We start from the raw sequence: 24,192 nt of genomic DNA, 5'->3' as shown, positions 1-24,192 counted from the left end.
ATATATATATATATATATATATATATATATATATATATATATATATATATATATATATATTAGATCTATATATAAAATAATATTAGGGATATAGGTGTTTTTAATGACTTTTATACATAATATATAGGTATACAGGTCACTATATACCTTTATATCAGGTATACAGCCAATATAGAATTAGAGTGTTTTTAAATATTCAATAATAATGTACATAGAATCAAGATTAAGCGTTTTTTAAGTCGAATTCCTAAGCAGGCTTTTTTAAGTCGAATTCTTTGTATGCTTAAAAGTGGCAAAAACTGTATTTTTCCAAGTGAAAAAAAATTAGGAAAAACACAGTTTCTGCCACTTTTAAGCATACAAGACAGAAGTAAGTAAATTGCATAAGAATTATGAAACTAAAATTCTAGTTACTGCCTATTAATTTTAATTACAATGAAAATGTTAACAAAGTTCTTTTAAAGAAATACAAACTTTTTACTAAAAAAATTGCAAAAGTTGAAAACAATAACTATGAGTTATTTTACACATTATTATGTCTATTTATTAAGGAAATGTACATTATTTGTTTAGACAGGGAAAACCCAGAAAGAGAAGTTGTCTCAGAAAGCTATATATCTCTCTGCCCTGGTTGATAGAGTATGTAAGTTTTTCAATCAATGTCCTATTAAAATGTAATAAAAAATAAATTTAAAATGTATTCTAATAAAATACAAATAAATAAAAATATAAATGTCTTTCGTATTTTTTAAATTAGTATTGTACATATTTATATAACAAATGTGTTTTTTTATCACAACACAACAGATAAAGGGTCGTCCATGAATTACGTCACGCTATAAAGTAGGGGGGTAGTGGTTTGTGATGATTCATAGGGGACTTGTTAGTAAAGTATTACGATGTTGTCATGAGGGGGAGGGATCAAAAACGGTCAAAAATTGCGTGACGTAATTTATGGACAACCCCTAATCAAGTTTTCGTTTTTTTAAATGTGTTCTATATTTCTTATGAAAATATAAATGAGTATCCATCGCCTCTTACACCTAATTTTCTTCTGTATTCATCAGCAGAGTATTCGTTACAATGCTTTGAAGGTTCTACATCAATTACGTATCTTTCCACATTTTCAGAAACTTCAAATCTATTATTATTGTTAACACCCTGATTCTTTCCTAATAAAGGAGCTAAATAAGCAGTTGTTGCATTTAAAGGCGGTTGTCTGCGTATAATGTTAGAGGGTTCAATTTCATTGTAATCTTGTTCGGGTATTACTATTGTCTTCAGTTCATCATTAATACTTAATCTTTGTCTTGTTTCGCACCATTTTTTAGTACACAATAAAACAAATATTTGCATAAAAAGTAATGCTAAGGTCACAGTTACACCAACAAATACCATTAAACGGAATTTTAAAATGTTTTCTAAAAAAAATGACATTAGTTAATTCAAAATTAATTTACGTAAAGAGAATGTATGGAGAAGGTTAGAGATCATTTTTTTTTTTGGAAGTTTGACGCGAAAACCCACATTGACAATCGATTTAAAAAAAAACTTGTGTTTTAAGTGGAAAACCAAAAACAAATATTTTGTATTCTTAGAAAACAAAACATTTATTATAACTAAAAAAATATAAAGTAAATCAGAATAAATAAAATATTAAGTTGTTAATACGTAAAAACTATGCATACGGCTTATATTCATACAACAAATAAAGTGTAATGTTTTGAAACAAACAAGAATTAACACTGTCACAACAGTCTTGGGCTGTGTGTCACTTTATGTGTTTTTAAGCAAGTTTGTAAAATTGTATTTTTCAGTAGAAAAAGCAATAAAACATTTTGGAAAATTTGGCATTACATATATGGGTACTGCAATAGATATAAAGTAATTTTTTACAAAATATATATATAACTAACCTTTAATCTCAATTAGAACCATTCGTATGTCCAAAAGAGATTTCCAAAACATGAAGATAAATGAATACGACATTACCTTCTTCAAAACACAATTTGAAATTTGATTTTGAAATCATAAATTTTTTTAATTTTAGAAAGTGTTATTTTTTACGCACTTGCAAAGGTATTTTTTCATTTTAAAAAGATTCATTAATAAAAAACGTAATTTGAAGCATTAATAAACTTGAAACATTAAAACAAAAATTGGTATAAAAGTGTTTTTATGGTTTTGCGCTAGTTTTACTCTAGTTTTAATCCTTTTGAGACTGTTTGAAAGCGATAATGACCAATAAATGCTCACCATTCAAATGCGTAACTCTAATTGATAAATGATTACTTTTTATCAGCGATACGCTTAATACGTTGTAATGACTACAAACGTCGGACTATCGCTCACACACAAAAAACTTAATTTAATATTTTTCTTCACCGTAGTCGGATTTAAAAGATTTTATTTGCATAAGAAAACCTTTTAATACTCTCGTTAATTATTGATAAAAACGTAATAGCACTAGGAATATAACAAGTTCATAAAATGTCGTAGAATTAAAGCTTATTATTTCAATGTTGATTTTACAACACATGTTTTTACATTTTTTGAGTAAAAAACATTAAAAATTGCGCATTTCTTATTTATAGCAAAGACTTTATATTTTAAAATAATATATCATCAGTGAAACAATGGTATAAGTTTATTGTTAGTTAAAACATTTTTGATTATTGTGTTTTTATAGATATAATAATAAAATATAGATGAATAAACTTAATAAATATAAAAAAAAGGAAAGTGAAACTTTTTTCAACATTTTTAGAACTTACTCTAATTTAGAGTTGGTCGACACTACCTAATTAAATTACCCTACATTTGAAAAGTGTTTCTTTAAGATTTTTCTTTATTATTTATCTTTCTCCTTAACCTTCACATTTTTCACGAATCACGAATTTTGACAAACCGTAACAAATTTTTTGTGTCAAACCGTGTAAAATGACAACTGCATTTACTTATTATTATTTAAGCGAAACTTTTGGCTTAATTATTAAAATATAAATATAAATACTTATAACAGGCTTTATAATTAAAATTATAAACCCTGTTATAAATATGTTTTTAAAATGTCTAATTTAAAAACTATATGTTCATTATTAAAAAACTTTGTCTCGTAATCGCTTTAGTCAGCCAGATTTGTTAGATCTTGGGATATGCGTTTCTTGTGGTTTCTAAAATTTTAGCTTTTTGGAGTATATTGATGAAAAATGTCTTTTGTTTTATTGACATAACATTCGTTATTTGAAGCGTTCAAGTGTTTTCAAGATCACGTTTTTTGTATAAGTTGTCTGTTTTTTCCTATAGTATTTCCGTTGATTAACAATGAGTTTAACCGATAAAGGTACACCGATAATATAGTATAACCACGATAAGATAGCTACGATAAGGGTTATTAATTAAACTAATTTTTAATCTAGTAAACAATTTAAATCATTGTATTATATCAAAAATTACACTATAAAAACAATTGTTTTTTAAATTATTTGACTTTAAAATTTATTATGCGAAATTACATCATAAAGGTTATTCTTTTTAAATAAAATTTAACTTGTTAAATTTTACTTTTTAATGTACCTTTTTAAATATTTTTAGCCTGCTTTATTTTTACTTTTTCGATTTTTAAATACGTTTTTAGTCTAAAGCTTAGTCAAGTTGTTTATTTATTATTTAATTATCGAGATATAACAAACTTTAGACTTTTTTTTACATTTTTTTAACTTTATTTGTTATTACACTTTGTTGTATTGTTGCACTTTTTTGTTATTATTTTTGAATTATAAATTCGTATTTATATAAAACTGTAAAAACGCGGAAACATATTAAAGACCAAAAGTTAATCTTCTTCAACATAAGTCGGGGGGAAATAAAGGCTCTGTAATATTGCCATTGTTAAAAAAATATCCAAAACATATAATATAAACAAAAAATATTTTTATCTTGTTTTAATACAATCTTATATTCTGTTAGAAGTATTCAAGACTAAGTCTTCATATAGCTTTTGTAGTATATGTAAAATGTTTCAGCAAAACTTAATGTCCTTTTAAAGAGATATCGTTCTGGTAGAGCATTTCACATATATCAATAATTTTTTCACCGCCCCTTCCCCCATATCAGTTAGTTGTGAATGTCTCCAGCATGTCTCCCACTATACTCTCACCACTTAGCCAACAATGAAAAATTTCAAAAAATTACGAATTTTTATTTTGAAGTTTATTTTTACGTTTATAATAAAATAACGTTTACAACAAAATAACATTCATTCAACTCTTTTTTGGTCATTTTGAAAACTTTATTACTCTTCAGTAATACAAAAAAGACATTTTTAAACGTAAATCTGTATTTCTTTTGCCATTAATAAAGTCTTAGATTTTTATTTGAACTTCATTTTTTGTTCCATTGTAAAAATTTTATTATTTTTGTTTAATTATGTTTGTTTAATTTCTTAATTTTGAATAATTTTGAAGAAATTTCAAAAAAATACTTAGAAACATTAAAGTATAAAATCAAATATCAAAATTGTTAAAGATCAACCAGACTATCAGAGGTCCTACCAGAGGTCCATGAGGCCACGGCACCAAGGGCCATACCCCACTTTTTTTTTTTTTAATAATTTTTTTTACGACTTTAAAAAAGTAAAAATATCTTTTTGAAAATATTGTCTTTAAAAATTTGTTATGTTTTATTTGATTATTTAAAAAAAATACAAAAAAATGAAGTGTCAGTTGTTGTTGTAGGTGCATCAATTATACAAGTTGTGTTATTAATTAAAACCCAGCAATCATATGCACTAGATGGCCATAAAAGTTTGTTAAAAGGGTCATGCAGGTTCATAAACGTTGTTATAATATCTTAAACAAATGAAAAAGATTTTAACTTTTTTCTGCCATCATCATAAAAGATTTCAATACGATAAATTTCATTTATCATACCAATCCAATGAAACGCATCAACACAGTATTTACACAGAATAAACTCACCAAAATCCAAAGTACCAATGTTAGTTTTCTGATTAGTTTAAGAACTTTAAATACCATAAAAAGAAAAAATACCTCTTATATTACCATCTCCGCTTGCTCATTTAAAGCTAATAGTATCTATAGAATCTTTTCACGATGATGGCAGATTGTTAAAATTTTGTCATTTATTATTCCAATTTCCAAAATAATTCTTCTCTTTTCTATAACAATCAAATCTCTTTAAATCATTCATTTTACAATAAATTAGTTTATCATAAGTATCGTTCGACAGTTTTTCAAAACCACACGAATCCATTCTTTCTGTAAAACTAACTTCTAAGTTGCATTTCAGATTAAATAAAAAATGAGAAATCAACAATAATTAATATGATCAAAACAACTTATGCAAAGCAACATGGTAATGGAAAACTTAACAGTGATTGATTTCCTAGATCTTTTTTTGAATAAGAAAGATAAAAAGACACCTCCTACACCCCCCGTTCGGGACGGCCCTGTATATATAAATACTCCTTGAAAATTATGTTTTGTCGCACGAAAAAAGTCCCTAAAAAGTTATACCAGTAGAACACTACCTATTAGCAATAAGCCTAACCCTAATGTTTTTTCCTAATAGTAAAAAAAAACTTATGCGTGCAATATCACGTTAACAATATTTAAAAAAACTGTTTGTTATTTTAAAATACAAGCCATATATATATTTACTGTTTAAGGCTTGTATATATCATATATATTTACAGCCATATTTTTTTTAACATCTTCACTTCCAACGAGGCTGCAAGAAACCACTTTTAGAGTTGGAAGTTACTAGAAGAGAAGAGATGAAGTTTATAAAGTAAAATAACGATTAACAGACGACTAAGAACATTACAAATAATAAGAATCAGGATAAAAAGGAAGCGAATTCCAAAAAACTAATGTTCGAGAAAAAAAACTAGATGAATAAGAACTTTAGGAGCACTTAGGAACAGTCACAATAAAAAGATGAGACTTTAATGAGTGACACGTATTACGAGAATCAATTTTAGTAGATGGCACAAGAGACGCAAGCTCTTTAGAGCAGTGCCCATTATAATATTTGTAGAAAATTGAAAGAGAAGTAACATTACGACGAAGTGATAATGGTTGGAGGTTGGCTGCAAGTGCAGGTCCAACTATGCTTACAATGCGTTTTTGCACCTTGTCTAAAAGATAAAGAGCATCATTGGAAGATCCGCCCTAGATAAAGCAGCAATGTTCCATACAAGGACGGATTTAAGATTTATAGTGTTAAAGAATAGAATCCTGAGTAAGAAAGTGGCTAGCACGATAAAGAGATGCAACCTTAGCAGATGCTTATTTTGCAATGGATTTGGTATATAGTTTCCAAGAAAGATCTGAAGTAAGAGTTAATCCTAGATAAAGGATAGTCGACTTATCGAGTACATTACCGTTCATAAGTATGTCTTTGCCTGCATTTTCATAAAATATTGTTTTGTTTATATGCTCTTGATCAAAAAAAAAATATATATGAGGGCTTGTTATCAGGTAATAAGTGAACAATATGTTTTCAAATCATTCTCAATACCATAAATCCAACTTTTCAAGAAAAATATTGATCTTATTGATTGGCAAGTAACCCAATTTTTGAAATCCTGATACTTGCTAACAATTTGGTTTATGATGTTAAAATGCTTGTATATTTGTATATAGCTTTGTGTGATATGCCTGAAAAGACTGAAAGACTTGAAAAGTAGAACATTTTATAAAGTTTAGTTACCCAAGTATTCCTCAGCTTGTGAGAGATTTGTTATGCACACTAAAAACTAAAGGTAGAAATTTTTAGTTAAGGTAGGATATGTGATATACCCTTAGTAAGGTATAATTTTCTACCTTATAAGGTAGAAAATTATACCTTTGAGTTAGAAAATTGTATGACAAATAATTGTTTTTAATATAATTTTCTACCTTAAAAGGTAGAAAATTATACCTTACTAAGGGTATATCACATATCCTACCCTAAGGTAGAAATTTCTACCTTTTTTTTTTAGTGTGTGTGGGAGCTTGTGGAAGAGTTCATTCATTTAAAGCTCAATTAATTACATTGTGCTTCTGGTATGTTAAGACAACTATTACAAACCAAATAAACAAATTTTACATAAAGCAAAGACATACCCAAATCTATAAAGATTTTACATAAAGCAAAGCCATGCCTAAATATATCTAAAAATAATGTGGATAATCCTTGGATTAGTTGATATCCAAGAATTAAATAATATATTTTAGTTAATGAAAGTATAACGGCTGATTTTGTATCAAACTTTCTTTCAAACATAAATAAAAGGTTTATTGTAGATCAACTATCTACAATAATTGATTAGCTCAATATCAGCACCATCTTTTCTACACCTTTTCAAGATGTAATTGAGAACTTGAAATTTGTAATTAAGAAACGTAAGATGTAAATAGGAAGATGAAAGTTGAAATTAAGAAACGTAAGATGTAATTGAGAACATGAAAGTTGTAAATAAGAAATCTTAAGATGTAATTGAGAAGATAAAAGTTGTAATTGAGAAAATATAAAGAATACAAAGTTCTTTGTATTTTGTAGTCCTAATATACTTTATAATTTAAGGCTTGAAATAATATAATATCAATAAAATATAAAAAGTCATGACAAAGGCATTTGACGTTTAGTCGGTAACTGAAAAAATCCTATTGGGTGTCAATTAAAACTTTCTTTTATTTTTGTTTGTGAAAAATTTCATTGAGATTTCAGATGAATAATAAATAAAACACAAATAATTTATTTACATTAAAATTTAAAATTTAAATTAAACAACGTCATTAAAAATCATTGCAATAATCAGTTGAGCGCCAACTTAAACGTCTTCCATATTTAAAATCATTGCGTAATGCTTGGTCGTATATTGTACAGCGCGTGTACAATCACCTCCCACTATTGTATTTTTTCACGGCAGTAACAATTCTTTCTAAATACTGCATTCGTTGTTCCAAAACCCCAGCACCGAATACAGGTGGAATGCGAATAACATTTTTAACGTTTATTTTTATTTTGGACCAGATAGCTTCCACTGGGTTTAACATTGGGCTGTAGGGTCCTAATCGTAACAACTGAGCCGGTGAATTTTCAAACACCTTTTCCAAACGAGTGTGACATGGAGCATTGTCTATTACGACAACCAAATCCTCCAAACGATTCCCGGATGTAACCCACTGGTTAAACAAAGCCAACATCAACTCGTTACAAAAATCTGTTTTAAATGATCCTCTGCGAGTTTCCATCATGACAATATTTGTTGTTGATATAGCTGCAATCAAATGTATTTTTGCACCTTTTGAACAAAGTAATTTCATTATTGCTCTTTCCCCCTGTTTGGCATGTCCTTGCGTTTTTCTACAAAAAGATTAAAATTTGTTTCATCCAACCAAACTATCTGATGACCATTTGTAATGTGTTCGTTAATGTTTCTAACATATTCAGATCTTTTTTGTTTGTTTTCATTACTATTCATTGTAGTAGGCTTCTTGTGCACTTTTTTAAATGAAAATAGTCTGCCTTTGAAGTAATTGCCAATTGTGGTTGTGCTGACGCTAATATTAAATTGTCTTAATATCTTTGTTTTAATGGCCAACAATGTCAACTGACAGTCACTTTCAATCCATGTTAGTGTTTCTTCGATTTGATCATCGGTTAATTTTTTTGGTTTAAAACCACCTCTTCCAATAAAATTTAAATTTCCACTGCGGACCCAATTGTATGCTGTCTTATATTTGACACCTAAAATTTGAGCCAGAGTCACGCAATCATCGTTTCGCTCAGCACATTCAATTACTCTTCTTCTATCGTTCGATGAAGACAAAACATAATATTTTCTTTCAACTTGTTCAGTTGCATGTATTTCATGTCTACAAATTGGACAAGGTGGTTCTGGTTGTTACAGAAGTGATTGTAAACAAATTTGGTGAAATAAATGCTTGCACGGATTCTATTTAATAACAGACTTTCTATTCATAGTGCATTGACAAATAACACAACGATCTTTCAATTCCATTACTGTATTACTGTATTGCTGGAGTATACAAATACTAAATTTGATATTATTAACTTATTTCAAAAACATCTCCGCCTAACAATTTTCACGGTACGGACCTGACTACAATCCACAGTGTATCGCTTCATACAAGCTAGGTGGATAAAAGTCATATAAAGAAATCGACTAATTGATAATATTTTCACCATAACAGTCCTACATTAGTAATAACTTATGGCGTTAATAAAACATTCCAGAGCAATGAGTCTTAAGCAATTAAAAAGGCATTAAAATGTAATTTCGTTTTTGAAAAAAATTAATTAAAAATTTACAATGGTTGCATTAACATTAAACAAGAATTAAAGAAAGCAATCATTTTAATGCAGCAATGGATTTTACTTTTGGGGCATTCCACGTCAAGTGGAACCACCCATCTGACATAACCGACTCGGATTTTGATGAAAATTGGCTCACATGTTGGGCATATGGACAGAAGAAAAACATGTAAATTTTTTTGACTTAGGTCAATTATTTTTTGAGATATGACCTTTTAAAGTTTAGATCTTTTCACTTGACCTTGGTTATTTAAAACGTCATAACTATTTTGCTATTATACTAAGAAAGTTGATTTTGGTGGCAAACAGAAGCTCTTGCATAGACGAACAACTTTGTGTCTATACAAAAAAATGACAAGTTCAATAAAAAAAATGTTATTGGTCATTTGGTCATTTGACCTTTGACCCTGGTCGATGGCAAAGGTCAAAAGTCATAATTTTTTTTTTACAGACTGCTTTTTTTATTGTGGATGTCCACTGAAAAAATCTTTTTGGGATTCCCATAAACAACTTGGAAATAATATTAAAGTATAAGTAGGTTCTAAAAATTTAATATTTAAATACCTTAAAATTATACAGTATTTAAGGTAATTTATTGAATGTAGGCCCTAGGTTATATAATAGCTACCATATACCAATATGCTATGATTTGGTGATACTTGGCCCATATATATATATATATATATATATATATATATATATATATATATATATATATATATATATATATATATATATATATATATATATATATATATATATATATATATATATATATATATATATATATATATATATATATATATAGCATATTCAGTACTGTACTAGCATAGCAGTACAGTACTGAATGCAGGATAATATTTACACCATTACCATTGCAATACATATTTGCTAATAATAAATTAAAAAAGCTATAATAGTTAATGATGATGCAAGTTAAGTGCTTTGGTTGCTTCTTCAGACTCTTTAGAAGTAATGAAGTATGACCAACCAGTTGTAGTTTTGGGTTCGACTGCTAGCAAAAGATCATTCAAATCAACGGTAAAAATATCTAGAGGATCTCTGAAGGAGAAAAGTTGACTTGGACCATGAGGATAAAGAAAGTTCGTGGTTATTTCTCTTTTTTCTGGATTGCTTTGCAACACACAACCTATCCACTAATGTTCATTATACTCTACAACCATGTAACCAGTAATTGAACTGAAGTTGAGCTGGCAAACATTCTGTGATGTAATTTTTTAAATTCCAGACACAGAACTGGAACTATAATCTTGTACTTGAAGTTCATTCGTGGATAATGGTTTAAAGCAATGAAGTTTTTGGGTACCAGGAATCGTTTTGGCATTCGAAAATCTTTCCTTTAATATTGTGGATTCGATTTGCCAATCATTTGCAGTGAAGTATTCAAAGGAAATTCCATGGATATTTTCTTTAGCAAAAGTATACAATTGATAAGTGGTCATTATTTGGTCATGGTATGGACGTTGTAAGCTTGCTTTTGCTGCTTCACGTTTAACAGTTCCTCCAACTCCATCACAAGGGCCCTTACCATGACTTGTGGCAAAAAAATGCCATTCGGCTGGAATACCAAAATCCTCTTTGTAATAGCACAGATTTATAAAGTTCTTGCAGTTTTTGTATTGTGCTGCACAGCCATCACTAAAATATGTTATTTTTAATACCTCAAATTTCACTTTTAAAAAATTAATTAGTTTACGCTGAAAAAGATGAACTGCAATTGTGTCATGAGTATTACATTCCAAAAGCAGCACATAACTTCCATGACATAAATTTCCTTCATATTTATAATAGAAAACAAAAGGATGTAAAGTTGCTTGATTATTTGTCCAATGATATCCCTGTGCCGCATCTTGTATAATAAATGCATAATTTTCTGAAAAATCACCGATAACCAGAAATTCTCCATCTGATAAATTGTTTTTCTTCCAGTCTAAATATTTTGCCTGCTCTTGAGCAATAAAATCATGCCTAGTAAGTGTTTTCAAACTCCCTAAAAATCTTTCAATAAATTCATCAGTGGACTGTATAAAGGTTCGAAGCTGGGACCTATTTGTTGTAGTCCACTGTTTATACTCAATTTCTTCAACTCCTTTAATTTCAAAGCATTGCAACAGCCTTTCCTTTAGCATAGCAACTCCAGGGCAATTTTTACACTAGCCTAGAGGACATGCTGGCAAGGAAGGATTGCATTGGATTGTTGCCAAAGCATGTTTGTAGTTCTTAATGGGGTTTCTAGTTCATCTTCTAGTTGTAAATCATCCATATGTGATCCGACTGTCATGAGTTTAACATTTTGATGAATGGTACATACACACACACAGTGAGTACCACTTGCTCCTGCAAAGACACATTCTTTTGGACGTAGCTCTGCAAACTTTAAAAACCCAATTCTGATATTTGGATACTTTTCTGAAAATAATTTATAAACTTCTTTCAAATTACTTAAAACTAATCTTTTCTGAATATGTTTTCTTTCCCCATTTTCCATAACAGATAGAAAATCTTTTTTTCCAGGCATTACACGGCTAACAGTGTCAGACTAATAAAACTCTTTTACCATATCTTTCACATGTACAGGTAGTGATTTCCCTTTTTTTGGGTTAGGGGTTGATAAAAAACCTTTAGTTATTAAAACTTCTTTTGCTTGAGATACAAGTCGATGCGAACAATTAAATTCTCTCATCACTTTTCGATTACTCCATTGAGCAACAAATATTGTCAAAATCATGATCTTTTCACTCTTACTTTGTGTTGATTTATACTTATCCTGATGCACTTTAACAATGTCATCAGCACATGTGTTGGAAACTTTTTTTTTAGTTGCTTCGTATTCATCATCCTCTAAAGTATCAATTGCATCTGAATTAGTAGATAAAAGGTCTAACTTCCTTTTTACAAGTTTTTTAAGCTTTTTCTTTTTCTCCTGAATATAACTTTTAACAGTTTGTAACTTGCGTTTATCCAAGGGTGGCTCACCCAATAACGACAAGGATTTATTAAAAATAGAAATTTCTACTTCCTGGCACTGATAATTTTCATCTCCCTTGTCACTACAAGTATCTTGAGATCGAGAACTGCCTTGAGAATCTGACTCTGTTTTGCAATTTGCAGAATTTTTATCATCACATAATCCTATTTCGGAAGGTAAGCCAGTGATCCTCTTTCGGCAAGTATCACATAATTTTGCTCCAGCCATTAGTTTTGAGAGATACATAGCTACTTGCCGACTAGTAGCTACCCTCAATGTTTTATATTGTTTTTTCTTATGGTGTTGGAAAGGATTATAATAATAGTGTTGTCTCTTCTTTAACTCTTTTACTTGTGCTTGAAATGCCATTTTTAACCTAAATTTAATTTGAAAGTTGCTAAAAACTAATTCCTAAGTTGTCTTTTGATGACTAATTCAATGCAAATGAATTGATTATTTTAATATAAATATATATAGCTTTAAGCCTCATATAACTTAATACTGACTTAGTATGTGTTTATAGTACTAGTAATTAAATTACAACCTAGAAAATAAAAGAAAAAAAAGGAAATAGTTAATAATATATATTTCCAATAGGCTATTTACAGAAAATGACCTCAAAATATCGCATTTGTAAGTCCGATAAATATTAAATTTTTAGAACCTACTTATACTTCAATATTATTTCCAAAGCTGTTTATGGGAATCCCAAAAAGATTTTTTCAGGGGACATCCACAATAAAAAAAGCAACCTGTAAAAAAAAAAATTATGACTTTTGACCTTTGCCATCGACCAGGGTCAAAGGTCAAATGACCAAATGACCAACAACTTTTTTTTTATTGAACTTATCACTTTTTTGTATAGACACAAAGTTGTTCGTCTATGCAAGAGCTTTTGTTTGCCACCAAAATCAACTTCCTAAATATAATATCAAAAAAGTTATGACGTTTTAAATAACCAAGGTCAAGTGAAAAGATCTAAACTTTGAAAGGTCATATCTCAAAAAATAATTGACCTAAGTCAAAAAAATTTACATGTTTTTCTTCTGTCCATATGCCCAACATGTGAGCCAATTTTCATCAAAATTCGAGTCGGTGATGTTGAATTTGACCAAAAAGTGGTTCCACTTGACGTGGAATGCCCCTATTGAGGGTTAGTACTATTTAATTACATTAAGTATTTTATTTAAAAGTTAAGCAATATGTGTTAAAATGTGGTTTAAAAACTGGGTTAAAATTATGAAATATTTTTTGGTTTTTAATTTTTAAATTTATACAACTTTTTGTATCCATATGTATCCAAGCTAATTTATTAATAGTATATAGCTAAAGTCCTAAGGTGTACAACAAAGAAAAAATTTTCACCACATAAATCCACAATTTTTTGTTATTAAATTTCATTTAGATCATGTGCGCTCTTTTTCGAAAATGGAGTTATTTGAAGAATGGAGTTATTTGAAAAATTCTGGAATCATCAGAAAAAATTAAATCGAAAGACTTTATTTGTAGTGGCAGGCAGTTAAATCGTGACGAGGCATTAGCTTATTACATTGACTCTAAATGTACAAATCATTCTTATAAACAAACGAGAAAGTGGTCTTTAAAGGCAGGGCATATATTATTTATTGCCGACTAATTAAATTTATTTTTTCAAAAGAAACAAATCTTTTAACTACAACAGAAACTAATCAAGTTTTAAAAGAAGTTTCTCAACTTGTTCTAACATTTATAAGACTCAACGAATCTCAAATTACTGTTAAAAACGACCTAATACTATTATTGAAAGATGGAAAAGTTTGCAATGCCTTGACTGACACAAGTTTCCAACAAAAATGTTACATATGTGGTGCGACTCCTAAAATGATGAACGGTGAACTAAAAGACTTAGTTATTAAAAAAGAACATTACGGTTTTGGTCTTTCTACTTTGCATGCGTGGATTCCTTTTTTTTGAGTGCTTGCTACACATTAGCTATCGTTTAGATATAAAAAAGTGGCAAGTTAGAAGCGATGAAGATAAATCTAGTGTCCAAAAACGTTCAGAAGATATCAAACAAAAATTTAAAAAGCGTATGGGCTTTATTGTAGATAAAACAAAACCTGGCTTTGGGAATACAAATGATGGAAACACAGCTCGCAGGTTTTTTATGAAGCCAGAGTTGAGTGGCGAGTTTACGGGTTTAGACATAAATTTCGTTGAAAATTTCAGTATTTTATTAAGAACACTTTCCTCTGGCTATGATATTAACTATTATGAATTTGAAAAGCTTTGTTCTGAAACCAAAACTCTTTATATTAATCTGTATACGTGGTACTATATGCCTGTTACTGTGCACAAAATACTTGTACATAGCACGGATGTTATAAAAACATGCCTTCTTCCAATAGGACAACTGTCAGAAGAGTCTCAAGAAGCTCGTAAGAAAGATTTTCGTCGATTCCGCGAACACCATACAAGAAAAAATTCACGTATTTGCACAAATATAGATTTGCTCAATATGCTTTTGGTAACATCAGATCCTGTCATCAACTCACACAGAGAATTATCAAGTAAGAAAACTGGTAAACTACCGTTGGAAGTTTTGAATTTAATTATCCCACCTATAATACCACCACAGCTTGTTGAAAATAGAATTGAGTGACGATGAAGATTATTTAGAGTTCGATTCATCGGGTAGTGAAAATAACAATGATTCATCCGATAATATTTAGTTATTAATAAAATATTTTTTTATTTTACGTAGTGTAGTGAGTATATTTTTATATTTTGTATATTTGTAGAGAGTATATTTTTATTTTTTGGCAAAATTTTATTACATTATTTATGTGTTAAAATTTAGTATTTATTTTTATTACTTAATTATCTTTTTAAGACAAAAATTTTTAAAAACTTAAAAGTAATTAAAATATCGCCTTTTTTACAACAAAATTAAAAAAAAAACTTTTTATAGTAAAATTGACTTTTTGGCGCCCCTTTAAGCTTAAACGCGCGGGATAATTGCCCTTCATGCCTCCCCAGGCTACCCTACTACATAACTAATCATTAAAACACCAAAATATTGTTAACTACATTCTTAGGAATGAAATAACAAATGCAATATATTTTCGTCCACCTAGCTTGTATGAAGCGATACACTGTGCTATCGTTAACTATTAAGAATAGAAGGTGACCCCAATATTGATGCTATCAACTGTATTGAGTTTTCTCTCACGCTCGAGATTTTTTTGCTTGCGTCAATCTGCTATCTTCCGTCAATCAATTAACCGTCTTTATTGTAAAAAGAAATTTTTTTCTAGAGTGTCGCATTTTATTTTTATGATCGCAGTTGGTTTCAAGATAAAATCTTCTAAACCAAAAATTAAAATAACGTAAATATTGAATAATGTCTGATGTAGACAAAAAAAAACAGCCTACTCCAATATCTTTTCTTAAAGGATTTCTTGCTGGTGTACTAGTGTCACATATAAGCAAGCGTTTTATTCTTGGCCTTCTAGCAGGTACACTTACAGGGGTGTATGCTGAACAAAATTTTCAAGAAGTTCCTAATGCCAAAGAAAAAATTCAAAGTTCCATTGCTTTTGTACAAGAAGTTTTTAAAACAAAAAAGTAAATGTAAGTTAGGTTAATTTAAAGATCAGTATTCACCATATATAAAGTATTAACATTTGAACAACAACTACATTTCTTGAGTTATTACTGAAAGATCTTTTTTTTAATTAAGTTTACAAAATATTTTTTATTAAGTTCAGAAAAACAATGATTATTGATCTTCTTACAATGTATTTAGAGTGAATGCTAGTGTATTCATTTGTATTTCACTTATGAGTTTTATATATATATATATATATATATATATATATATATATATATATATATATATATATATATATATATATATACACATACCTAAAATGATAAACAATTATTGTAAAACAATAATAATAATAAATAATAACAATAATAGTAATAATAATAATAATGATAGCAGTAAAATGAAACAGTATATATGTATATTTTAAAAATGATTTTTTTATATTAATAAAATAAAGGCATTGTAGTTAATAGTGATATTGTAAATAGTAATTAAAAAAATAAAAATGATGATAATAACAATAGTACTAATAGCAAAAATAATTACCATAAAATTACAAGAGAAAAAAGAGGAAAGGAGCAGGAGCAAAGTTAATCATGAAATAATAAAAATAAGAGTTCAGAAGCATGGCAGCATTTAAATTAAGGAAGTGCTGAGTTTTTTTATCTGCTACAAATATTTAAGAAGAAATAAAGAAATATATATATAAAAACTTAACCAAAGAGATTAACTAAAAGAAAACAGTTGCATTGCAAAGAGTTCATTAATATTTTTATCAAGAATAAACTCTTTTACGTTCATTAATATTTTTATCAAGAATAAACTCTTTTTAATTTTTTTTTTCTGAGGTTTAAAGAGTTTAATTCAGTTTTTTTGACATTTAAGGATGTATTTGATTTTGTTGCCATCAGCAAAATGATACATTTTGTATGGTTTCAGTTATAGCTGAAAAAAACACATATCGAAACTTTTTAGTCCCTGTGTAAAAAGCTAACATATTGAGAAAGTTCACAAAAAGGAGGTAATCCACTATTTTAAAAGGTGGTATCCTTCCTGTCATTAAGGATTGTGAAATCAAAAAAGTGGAAATGGTGACTGCTAAAAAAATCCTTAAAGCTTCAATAAGTGAAGTTAAAGATAAAGACAAAGTTTTTGCGAGAAAAAATGAGTGTGGTGTTTGTGACAAGAATGTAGGTAGCAAAGACGCTATACAGTGTGAAATCTGCGAAAAGTGGCAACACTGTAAGTGTGTAGGGATAACAAATAAGTTCTATGAAGTTATTAGTTTGAATGACCAGACGCATTGATTCTGTAAAGGTTCTAACTCTGATGCAGATAAACTAATTATGAAAATTACAAGACAAAGTTGAAGGTTTTGAGCTATCACTTATCAAACATATGGAAGAAGGAATAAAAGGAGACAGATGATAAATGTTTTCTAGAAGTTTCTATTCAACTAGAAACATTTGATAAAAAAATAAACTACATTCAAAAAGAATTAAACTCTAAAATATTCCAAAAAACAGACATTCAAATTGACAAAAGCATCAAGTATCAAGAGAAAAAATGGTCTGAAGTTATTTCTCAGCAGCTAGATAATGAACTAAAGATCAGAGCAATAGTTGTTGACTAGATGCAAAATGTTCTACTACAAGTTCAAAAGAAAGCTGATGAAATACAGAATGAGGAAATTTGTAGAAACAACATAATACTATTTAGAGTACCAGAAAGTAACAGCACCTCAGCTGATGAACGATACCAAGAAGACAAGAAACTTTGCCTTGAAAATTTTAGTGTAATTAGTTCAGATATTGTTAAAGAAGATATAATTAAAGTGATCCAGCTTGGTAAAAAAGATGATAATGCGTTAGAGATCATTCAAGACCAATATTAGTAAAACTAGGAAATCAATATCAAAAAAACCTTGTGATAGAGAATTTAAGTAAAATTAAAAATGCAGATACTAAGTATAAGTCAATCAAAGTGGCTCATGGTTTGATAATAAAAGTAAGAGAAGATCTCATAATTCTTGTTGCTGAGGCGAAGGAAAAACAGCAAAAGAAATTTTAGGGAATGGATACATGTGTTAAGAGACAGACCAGAACAAATGAAAATCATAAGGCTAAAGAAATATTGGGGAAATATATAATTCATAGAGTTTGAACAAATAAAATTGACCAAAATAATGAAGCCCTGTTATCAGATTGTATTCATGAATCATTGTTAGTATGTTTGTACCTGAATGCAAGAAGTTTGATTAATAAAATGAGTGAATTCCAAGCAACTGTGTGTACTTTACAACCAGATAATATTGGGATAACTGCAAGTTGGTCTACAGAAAGTGTATTGGACTCTAAACATGAATTAGCTAATTACATACTTTTTAGGCATGATCAGCCTAAGTCTAACTATCCTGAGAATATATAGTGTAGCATAACTGGTTTACAAAATGACAATCTACTGATTGGAGTCTGCTACAGAACAAACAATGTTAATATATTTGGTAACAAAGTTCTAAGTGTTTTATCGTGATTTAGGCAAGTTTCAGATATAGCAATGATATTTGGTTTGTTGTCAAGGTCCTCAATAATATATCAAGGATGATATATTTGCATACAAAAAGGTTTTTGAGTTTACACTAATATGTATCATGGTTTTTGACAATTATAATTTATATTATCATTATTAAGTTTATTTAATTTAAAAAAAAAGATTTTTCAAGTTAAATGGTGTTTTATAAAATAAATTATTTGAAAAGTTGGTTGCATTATTTATATTGACCTTTAAATCATTATCTGTCAGAGATGAAAAGGGTAGAGTATTTTTTAACCAAAAGGAACAGTACCAATAGCTAGTTATTAAAGAGTTGTAGCTTCTTATGTGGATCCACTTATTTGCAAGACTCATATTGTATAGCTTTTGATTACTTGATACAGAATTATAACAAATGCCTCATGGAAACTTTACAGCCATATTAATTACCATTTCAGCATTCATGGCTTAGAAAGATTTACACAATAAATTTTAATTAATTTCTAATTAAAGATGTAGAGAATTAACTTTTTTTTTCAAGAGGTAATATAATTTCCAGTAATATGTCCAGTAAGAAGGATTAAAAAAAAAAATAAGGAGAGAAAATTGATGAATAAGTGGGAAAGAAAATGAGTAAGAATAAATAAAATGAGAAGATATTGGAAGAGTGGGGTTGTAAAGTGGACCATAATCAATTATTATATATACAGTTAAGTAGTATAACAAATTAAGTAGAAAATGTAGATAAGGTATTGTCCATAAATTACGCAATGCGATATATAATTAAAAAACAGAAGTAGAAGATATAAATTTTCATTAAACTTAATGGGCTATTTTGATTTAGATTAAGACTCTGCGAGGGAAAACTGATCTTTTTTTGTTTTGTTTATTGTGAAAGTTTGCGTTACGTAATTTATGGACGATCCCTAATTCAGAAAAAGTTTAGAAATAAATGCATTAAAAAAAAGCTTAATAATGAGCAAAGCAGTTATATTAATATATAGTAAACAATAGTATTAGTTATACAATATTCCTAATATTGTATAACATAATATATATATATAAAGTATTATATATCCAAACATTATTAGTAATACAAATATTGTAATGCTTACAAAAAATTAGTTATTAAAAACTAATTAAGACAACTTCTTTTGAAAATGGTTTTCTTAAATTTGAATATTTTGGAAATTTAAACTTTCTACAGAAGCAAAAACTAAAATTATTTTATTTATTATATATATATTTGATTTTTAGCGATGATTTTATTTGATTATTTGATTTTTAGCGATAAATGGAATCTACTTTAAAATGTCCTGTTACTGCTTTACATTTGTACAAAGATTTAATTTTGTCAGGTAATGTTAAAAGTTAAAGTTAAAAATATTAGTTAAAAATGAATTCATGTAGCAGGTTTGTTGTTAAAATAATATTGTAGAATTAATATAGCATTAGTTTATTAATTTTAAATGTTTGTTTGGTTTTTTTGTAGGTCAAGGATCAATGCTTATAATCTATTCCAGAAGAACAAATGAGAAAATTTATTCCATAAAGTTACTTAGCAAATCTAGAATTTATAAATTTTGTCGTAAGTTTTTTGTAGTGTGTTTTCTGCTTCTTTTTTTTAATTATTTAATCACTTTTCATTTTTAATTTTTCTAAAAAAATGAAAAATTCAGTAGAAAAAACAGGTTTTGTTCATACTTTAAAGTTCTATATTTAAAAAAATTTTTTTTTTCCAAAATCTTTTAATTTTTTTATTATGAACAACACTAGATTTTCTTTTGTAAAACATTGACATTAAACTTATTAATGTCACATTTTATCCATATTGGCAGCCTAAAAAACTTAAGTAATCATTTGTAAATCTAAATCTGGTTAATGGTTCAATATTGAAATTTAGCAATTTATAAATTAACAAAAGTTTTTATATATGACAGACTAGGGCAGTCTTTTTTTTCAATTTCTTATGGAGCTTTTTACCATCGATGAGATTGCATCTAAAAACATTGTAAACCAAAAAATAAGAATTTAGGATCATTTATTGATATTGGTTTTATTATTGTTAATATTTTTACAATTAAAAAGCATTTTTATAAAAGAATCCAAATTTTGCTGAAGTTGAATTTGGGTAACTTAAGATTAAATTTGAAAAACAAGTAGTGGATTAGGGAAATATCATGGGAAAATCAGGGAAATCCACCTTAAAATGTTAGCAGACTTCCTGCAACAGATGAAAAAGTTAATATGACTTTTTGCCAATGAAAAATGCTAAACTTGATAGTTTCTTCTGAACCTTCAATTGCTTTAAACTTTCTCATCAGATAAAAGAAATAGAAATATTTTGGATAATAAATGGCTTTTGGTATCTTGCAGTTAATGATAAGAACCAGTATACAAATATGGAAACCTCTTTTAATATGTCCACTGAAAATATATATATATATATATATATATATATATATATATATATATATATATATATATATATATATATATATATATATATATATATTTCTAAATAGTCTTCACAAGGAAAAGTTTTTCTCTCCAAGCATTGTTGCCCATTTCCTTACTTCAAGTGCTTGTTGAAATTAAAAACAATTTTTCATTATAAGGCCAGTCCTTTACTCTAAGATCTTTCATATACATGTTAAAGTTATGAATTGAATGTTTCAAAAAGCTGAACTCTTGGTGATTTATTTGGACTATACAGCAGATCCATTCAATGCTATTTGCTTCTCTTTCACCATGTTTGTGAAGCATGTATTTTTGATGTAAAATGATTTTTGAGCAACATTGTGGAAATATCTGAAGAAAATCATAATACGTTTTAAATAGTTGGGAAATAGATGAGGGGTTGGAGTGAATATTATAATAAAAGTCTTACTTTTTATTTTTACATTATAAGCTAGTTATAAATTTTACTATTTTATATATATATATTTTTTATATCTTTTTACTATTTAAATGTTCTTATAAAGTCAATGACATAATATTTTTTATATGCATATGTTTAATGTGCACATAAAGACACTTCATGCCTCAGACAGGGGTTAGTTTAATTCAAGCTTAATTTATGATTCGTTCTAGTACTGATTATAAAATATATTTTATCTTATATAATTTTAGATTATATCAGATAAAATTTTTTTCAAAACGATTCTACGAAACAGATTCTACAAAACAAAGTGCTCTATAATAAAGTAGAAAATCATTTATCAAACTTTTTTCATTTTACACTGTTTTATCAATTAAGACTCATCAGAAATGAATGTTCAAATAAATAAAACTTTAATTTATACCAAAAATTAAATTACAGGAAATCATAAATGTCTTAGCATTTATGATTTCCTGTAATGTATGTTCCTTAGTATAAATGTCTATACATTTTTACTTTTTTGTGGACACTATTATAAAAAGTATTCTTTAGAATTTTTTACTTCTGCTTTTTTTTTTTTAAATATTTTGAAAAAGGGAATTTAATATAATTATTTTTTGAGCTCACTTATTTCTATAGTTTTTTAGGAAAAACTTATTTTCATGCCTGCATTTAGAAATCAATTCCGATTTATCAAACAAATATATATATATATATATATATATATATATATATATATATATATATATATATATATATATATATATATATATATATATATATAATATATATATATATATATATATATATATATATATAGTATTACAATACATATAACACAAACTCAAGTACTGATGTACTTGATTTACTCTATTACTCTAATATTTTATTTTTATTATATTGATAAATTTTGTGCTAATTTCAATATCTTGATCTTGCAACTGAAAAAAAATTATTAAAAGTAGTGTTGATCTTAGGTTGTAGGTAGTTTGATGTAAAGATAAATTTTTAAGTTTTAGCTAACATAATTTTCAAGACTTCCGAGTTTTTTATTTTATTGCATCTTATCAGTAAAAACTAAAAAAAAAACATATCTTGTCACTTCTTAAATTGCTAACTTAACATATATTTCTGATCAAAAATCAAATTTATATATTTGCAAATTATTTTTTGATTTGTTTTGATTTCCTTTTTGCATCAATATAAACAACCAATTTCATCAAAATCTGGCATGATCCATGAAACTCTAAAATATTTAAGCATTTGGCATGAATTGACTCTTTTTTAATTGCAAAAATTGTTTCAAAGTTTAACATTCAAATTTTAAAAGTTTGTAAATTCTATAGTTTTAACAAATAAAATAAGAAACAAGATAAACATTTGGAAAATAATAGAAAGAAAAGTTAAAACATTTTTTGTTGTTGTTGTTAGAACAAGTTGAATTTTTTTTTTTTTTCGTTATAGCTATTATTCATGTTACATTTTACAATTTTGTGTATTTTGTTTTATATTTTTAAATACATTTAATTTTGAATACTAATTTGTGTATTGTTTTAAAAATTCTACAAATTAATATTTGGTTTTCATATTTCAGTAATGAGTTTGCAACAATTTTATTTGACATAGTTGATTAGTTGAAATTTTATTTGACATTGTTGATGCAAAGTTGAAATTTCAATCAACATTTTTGATGCTTAGTTGACATTGTTGAGGCTTAGTTGACATTGTTGAGGCTTAGTTGACATTGTTGATGCTTAGTTGACTTTGTTTATGCTTAGTTAAAGTTTTTCATTTTTTAGAAAGTCAACATTTGGAAAACTGCTTTGTTGCTCTTGCTGGCAAAAGTTCAATATGTTTTTTGATTCTTGAAAACAACAATGGTTTAATGTATGTTTTTTATGTTATATATTAAATAAAATTATTAGAGTTATACTGTAATTTGTAATTATTATTATTATTTTTATTATTATTACAATTACTATTTAACTGAACTACTTAGTGTCTACTTAATGTTTTGTTTCAAAGTTTTAAATATGGCTACCGCATTCGTTTTGGTCTCAATTTTGAATAGTATATTTTACTTATTTTATTTGATTGTGTGGATATTTTTAAAAATAACTTAAGAATTAAGAGGGTTTATTTTTTATGGAATTTTATAAAGATTTCAAAAAATCTTGTGGTGGAAAAGGGTTTATTTGTATGGATTGTTTATAAAATGAATAAAATTATGGTGAGGAGTTTTTCAGGATTTAAGTTGTTAAGTTCAACGATTATTTGTTACAATAATATATATATATATATATATATATATATATATATATATATATATATATATATATATATATATATATATATATATAATATTATATATTGTTTAAGTAACATTTTTAAAATTATCCAGTAACTTTTTTTTAGTGTTACTTTACAAAGCTTGGAAAAGTATTTCAATGCTTGGATGTGGGATGGTTTTTGGGTAACACAAAACCAGATTTTATTAATATCTGCTCATAACACTGTTCTTCTATGGAGTTTCGAATCAAATACAACTAAATTAGTTTCAAGTTGTTCTGAGCAATGCATTTTGTATCTTTTTATCTTTTTATATAAAATAATTGGTCTATGCAGCTAAGTTTTTTTGTAGTTTTTATTGTGGGCTTTCAAATATCTTAATTTTATCTTTAATTGAAATTTTTTTTCATATCTTTTTAACATTAATGACTCTTTTTTAATTACTTTTTTTTTTTTTTTTTGTTGACTCTTCATTTTCATGACTTGACTTTGAGACCACTTGTATGACTCTTTACTTTATTGACATTTTACTTTAATGACTTTTTACTTAACTTTTCACTATGA

At 27.2% G+C, this 24,192-nt stretch overlaps 3 protein-coding genes across 4 annotated transcripts in view; 2 read left to right on the top strand and 1 right to left on the bottom strand.

Moving 5' to 3' along the window:
* Nucleotides 1-685: 685 nt before the first annotated feature.
* LOC101237403 (uncharacterized) lies at nt 686-2,389 on the bottom strand. Its single transcript, XM_065793035.1, has 2 exons — nt 1,917-2,389; nt 686-1,421 (listed from the first exon to the last, which is right to left on the bottom strand). The coding sequence occupies exons 1-2, from the start codon at nt 1,987-1,989 to the stop codon at nt 1,006-1,008; spliced, it is 489 nt and encodes a 162-aa protein (XP_065649107.1). The 5' UTR covers nt 1,990-2,389; the 3' UTR covers nt 686-1,005.
* A 12,989-nt stretch (nt 2,390-15,378) lies between these two features.
* LOC100214080 (tRNA (34-2'-O)-methyltransferase regulator WDR6) overlaps nt 15,379-24,192 on the top strand; it is a 42,642-nt gene continuing 33,828 nt past the window's right edge. The window contains exons 1-5 of the mRNA XM_065793034.1: nt 15,379-15,946; nt 19,747-19,816; nt 19,951-20,046; nt 23,139-23,226; nt 23,755-23,922. Coding sequence (XP_065649106.1) covers nt 19,753-19,816; nt 19,951-20,046; nt 23,139-23,226; nt 23,755-23,922 — 416 coding nt within the window. The 5' untranslated portion in view covers nt 15,379-15,946; nt 19,747-19,752. The remainder of the gene's footprint in view (nt 15,947-19,746; nt 19,817-19,950; nt 20,047-23,138; nt 23,227-23,754; nt 23,923-24,192) is intronic.
* The window catches only part of LOC100200897 (uncharacterized), a 100,246-nt gene continuing 92,927 nt past the window's right edge, over nt 16,874-24,192 (top strand). For both annotated transcript variants that reach the window (XM_065793033.1, XM_065793028.1), the window contains exon 1: nt 16,874-16,915. The gene's annotated coding sequence lies outside the window, so the exon portion shown is untranslated. The remainder of the gene's footprint in view (nt 16,916-24,192) is intronic.

The sequence above is a fragment of the Hydra vulgaris genome, chromosome 03, assembly GCF_038396675.1.
Source record: "Hydra vulgaris chromosome 03, alternate assembly HydraT2T_AEP".
Taxonomy (NCBI): Eukaryota; Metazoa; Cnidaria; class Hydrozoa; order Anthoathecata; family Hydridae; genus Hydra; species Hydra vulgaris.
The sequence above is the reverse complement of the archived record's forward strand: the minus strand, read 5'-3'. Positions and strand labels throughout refer to the sequence as shown.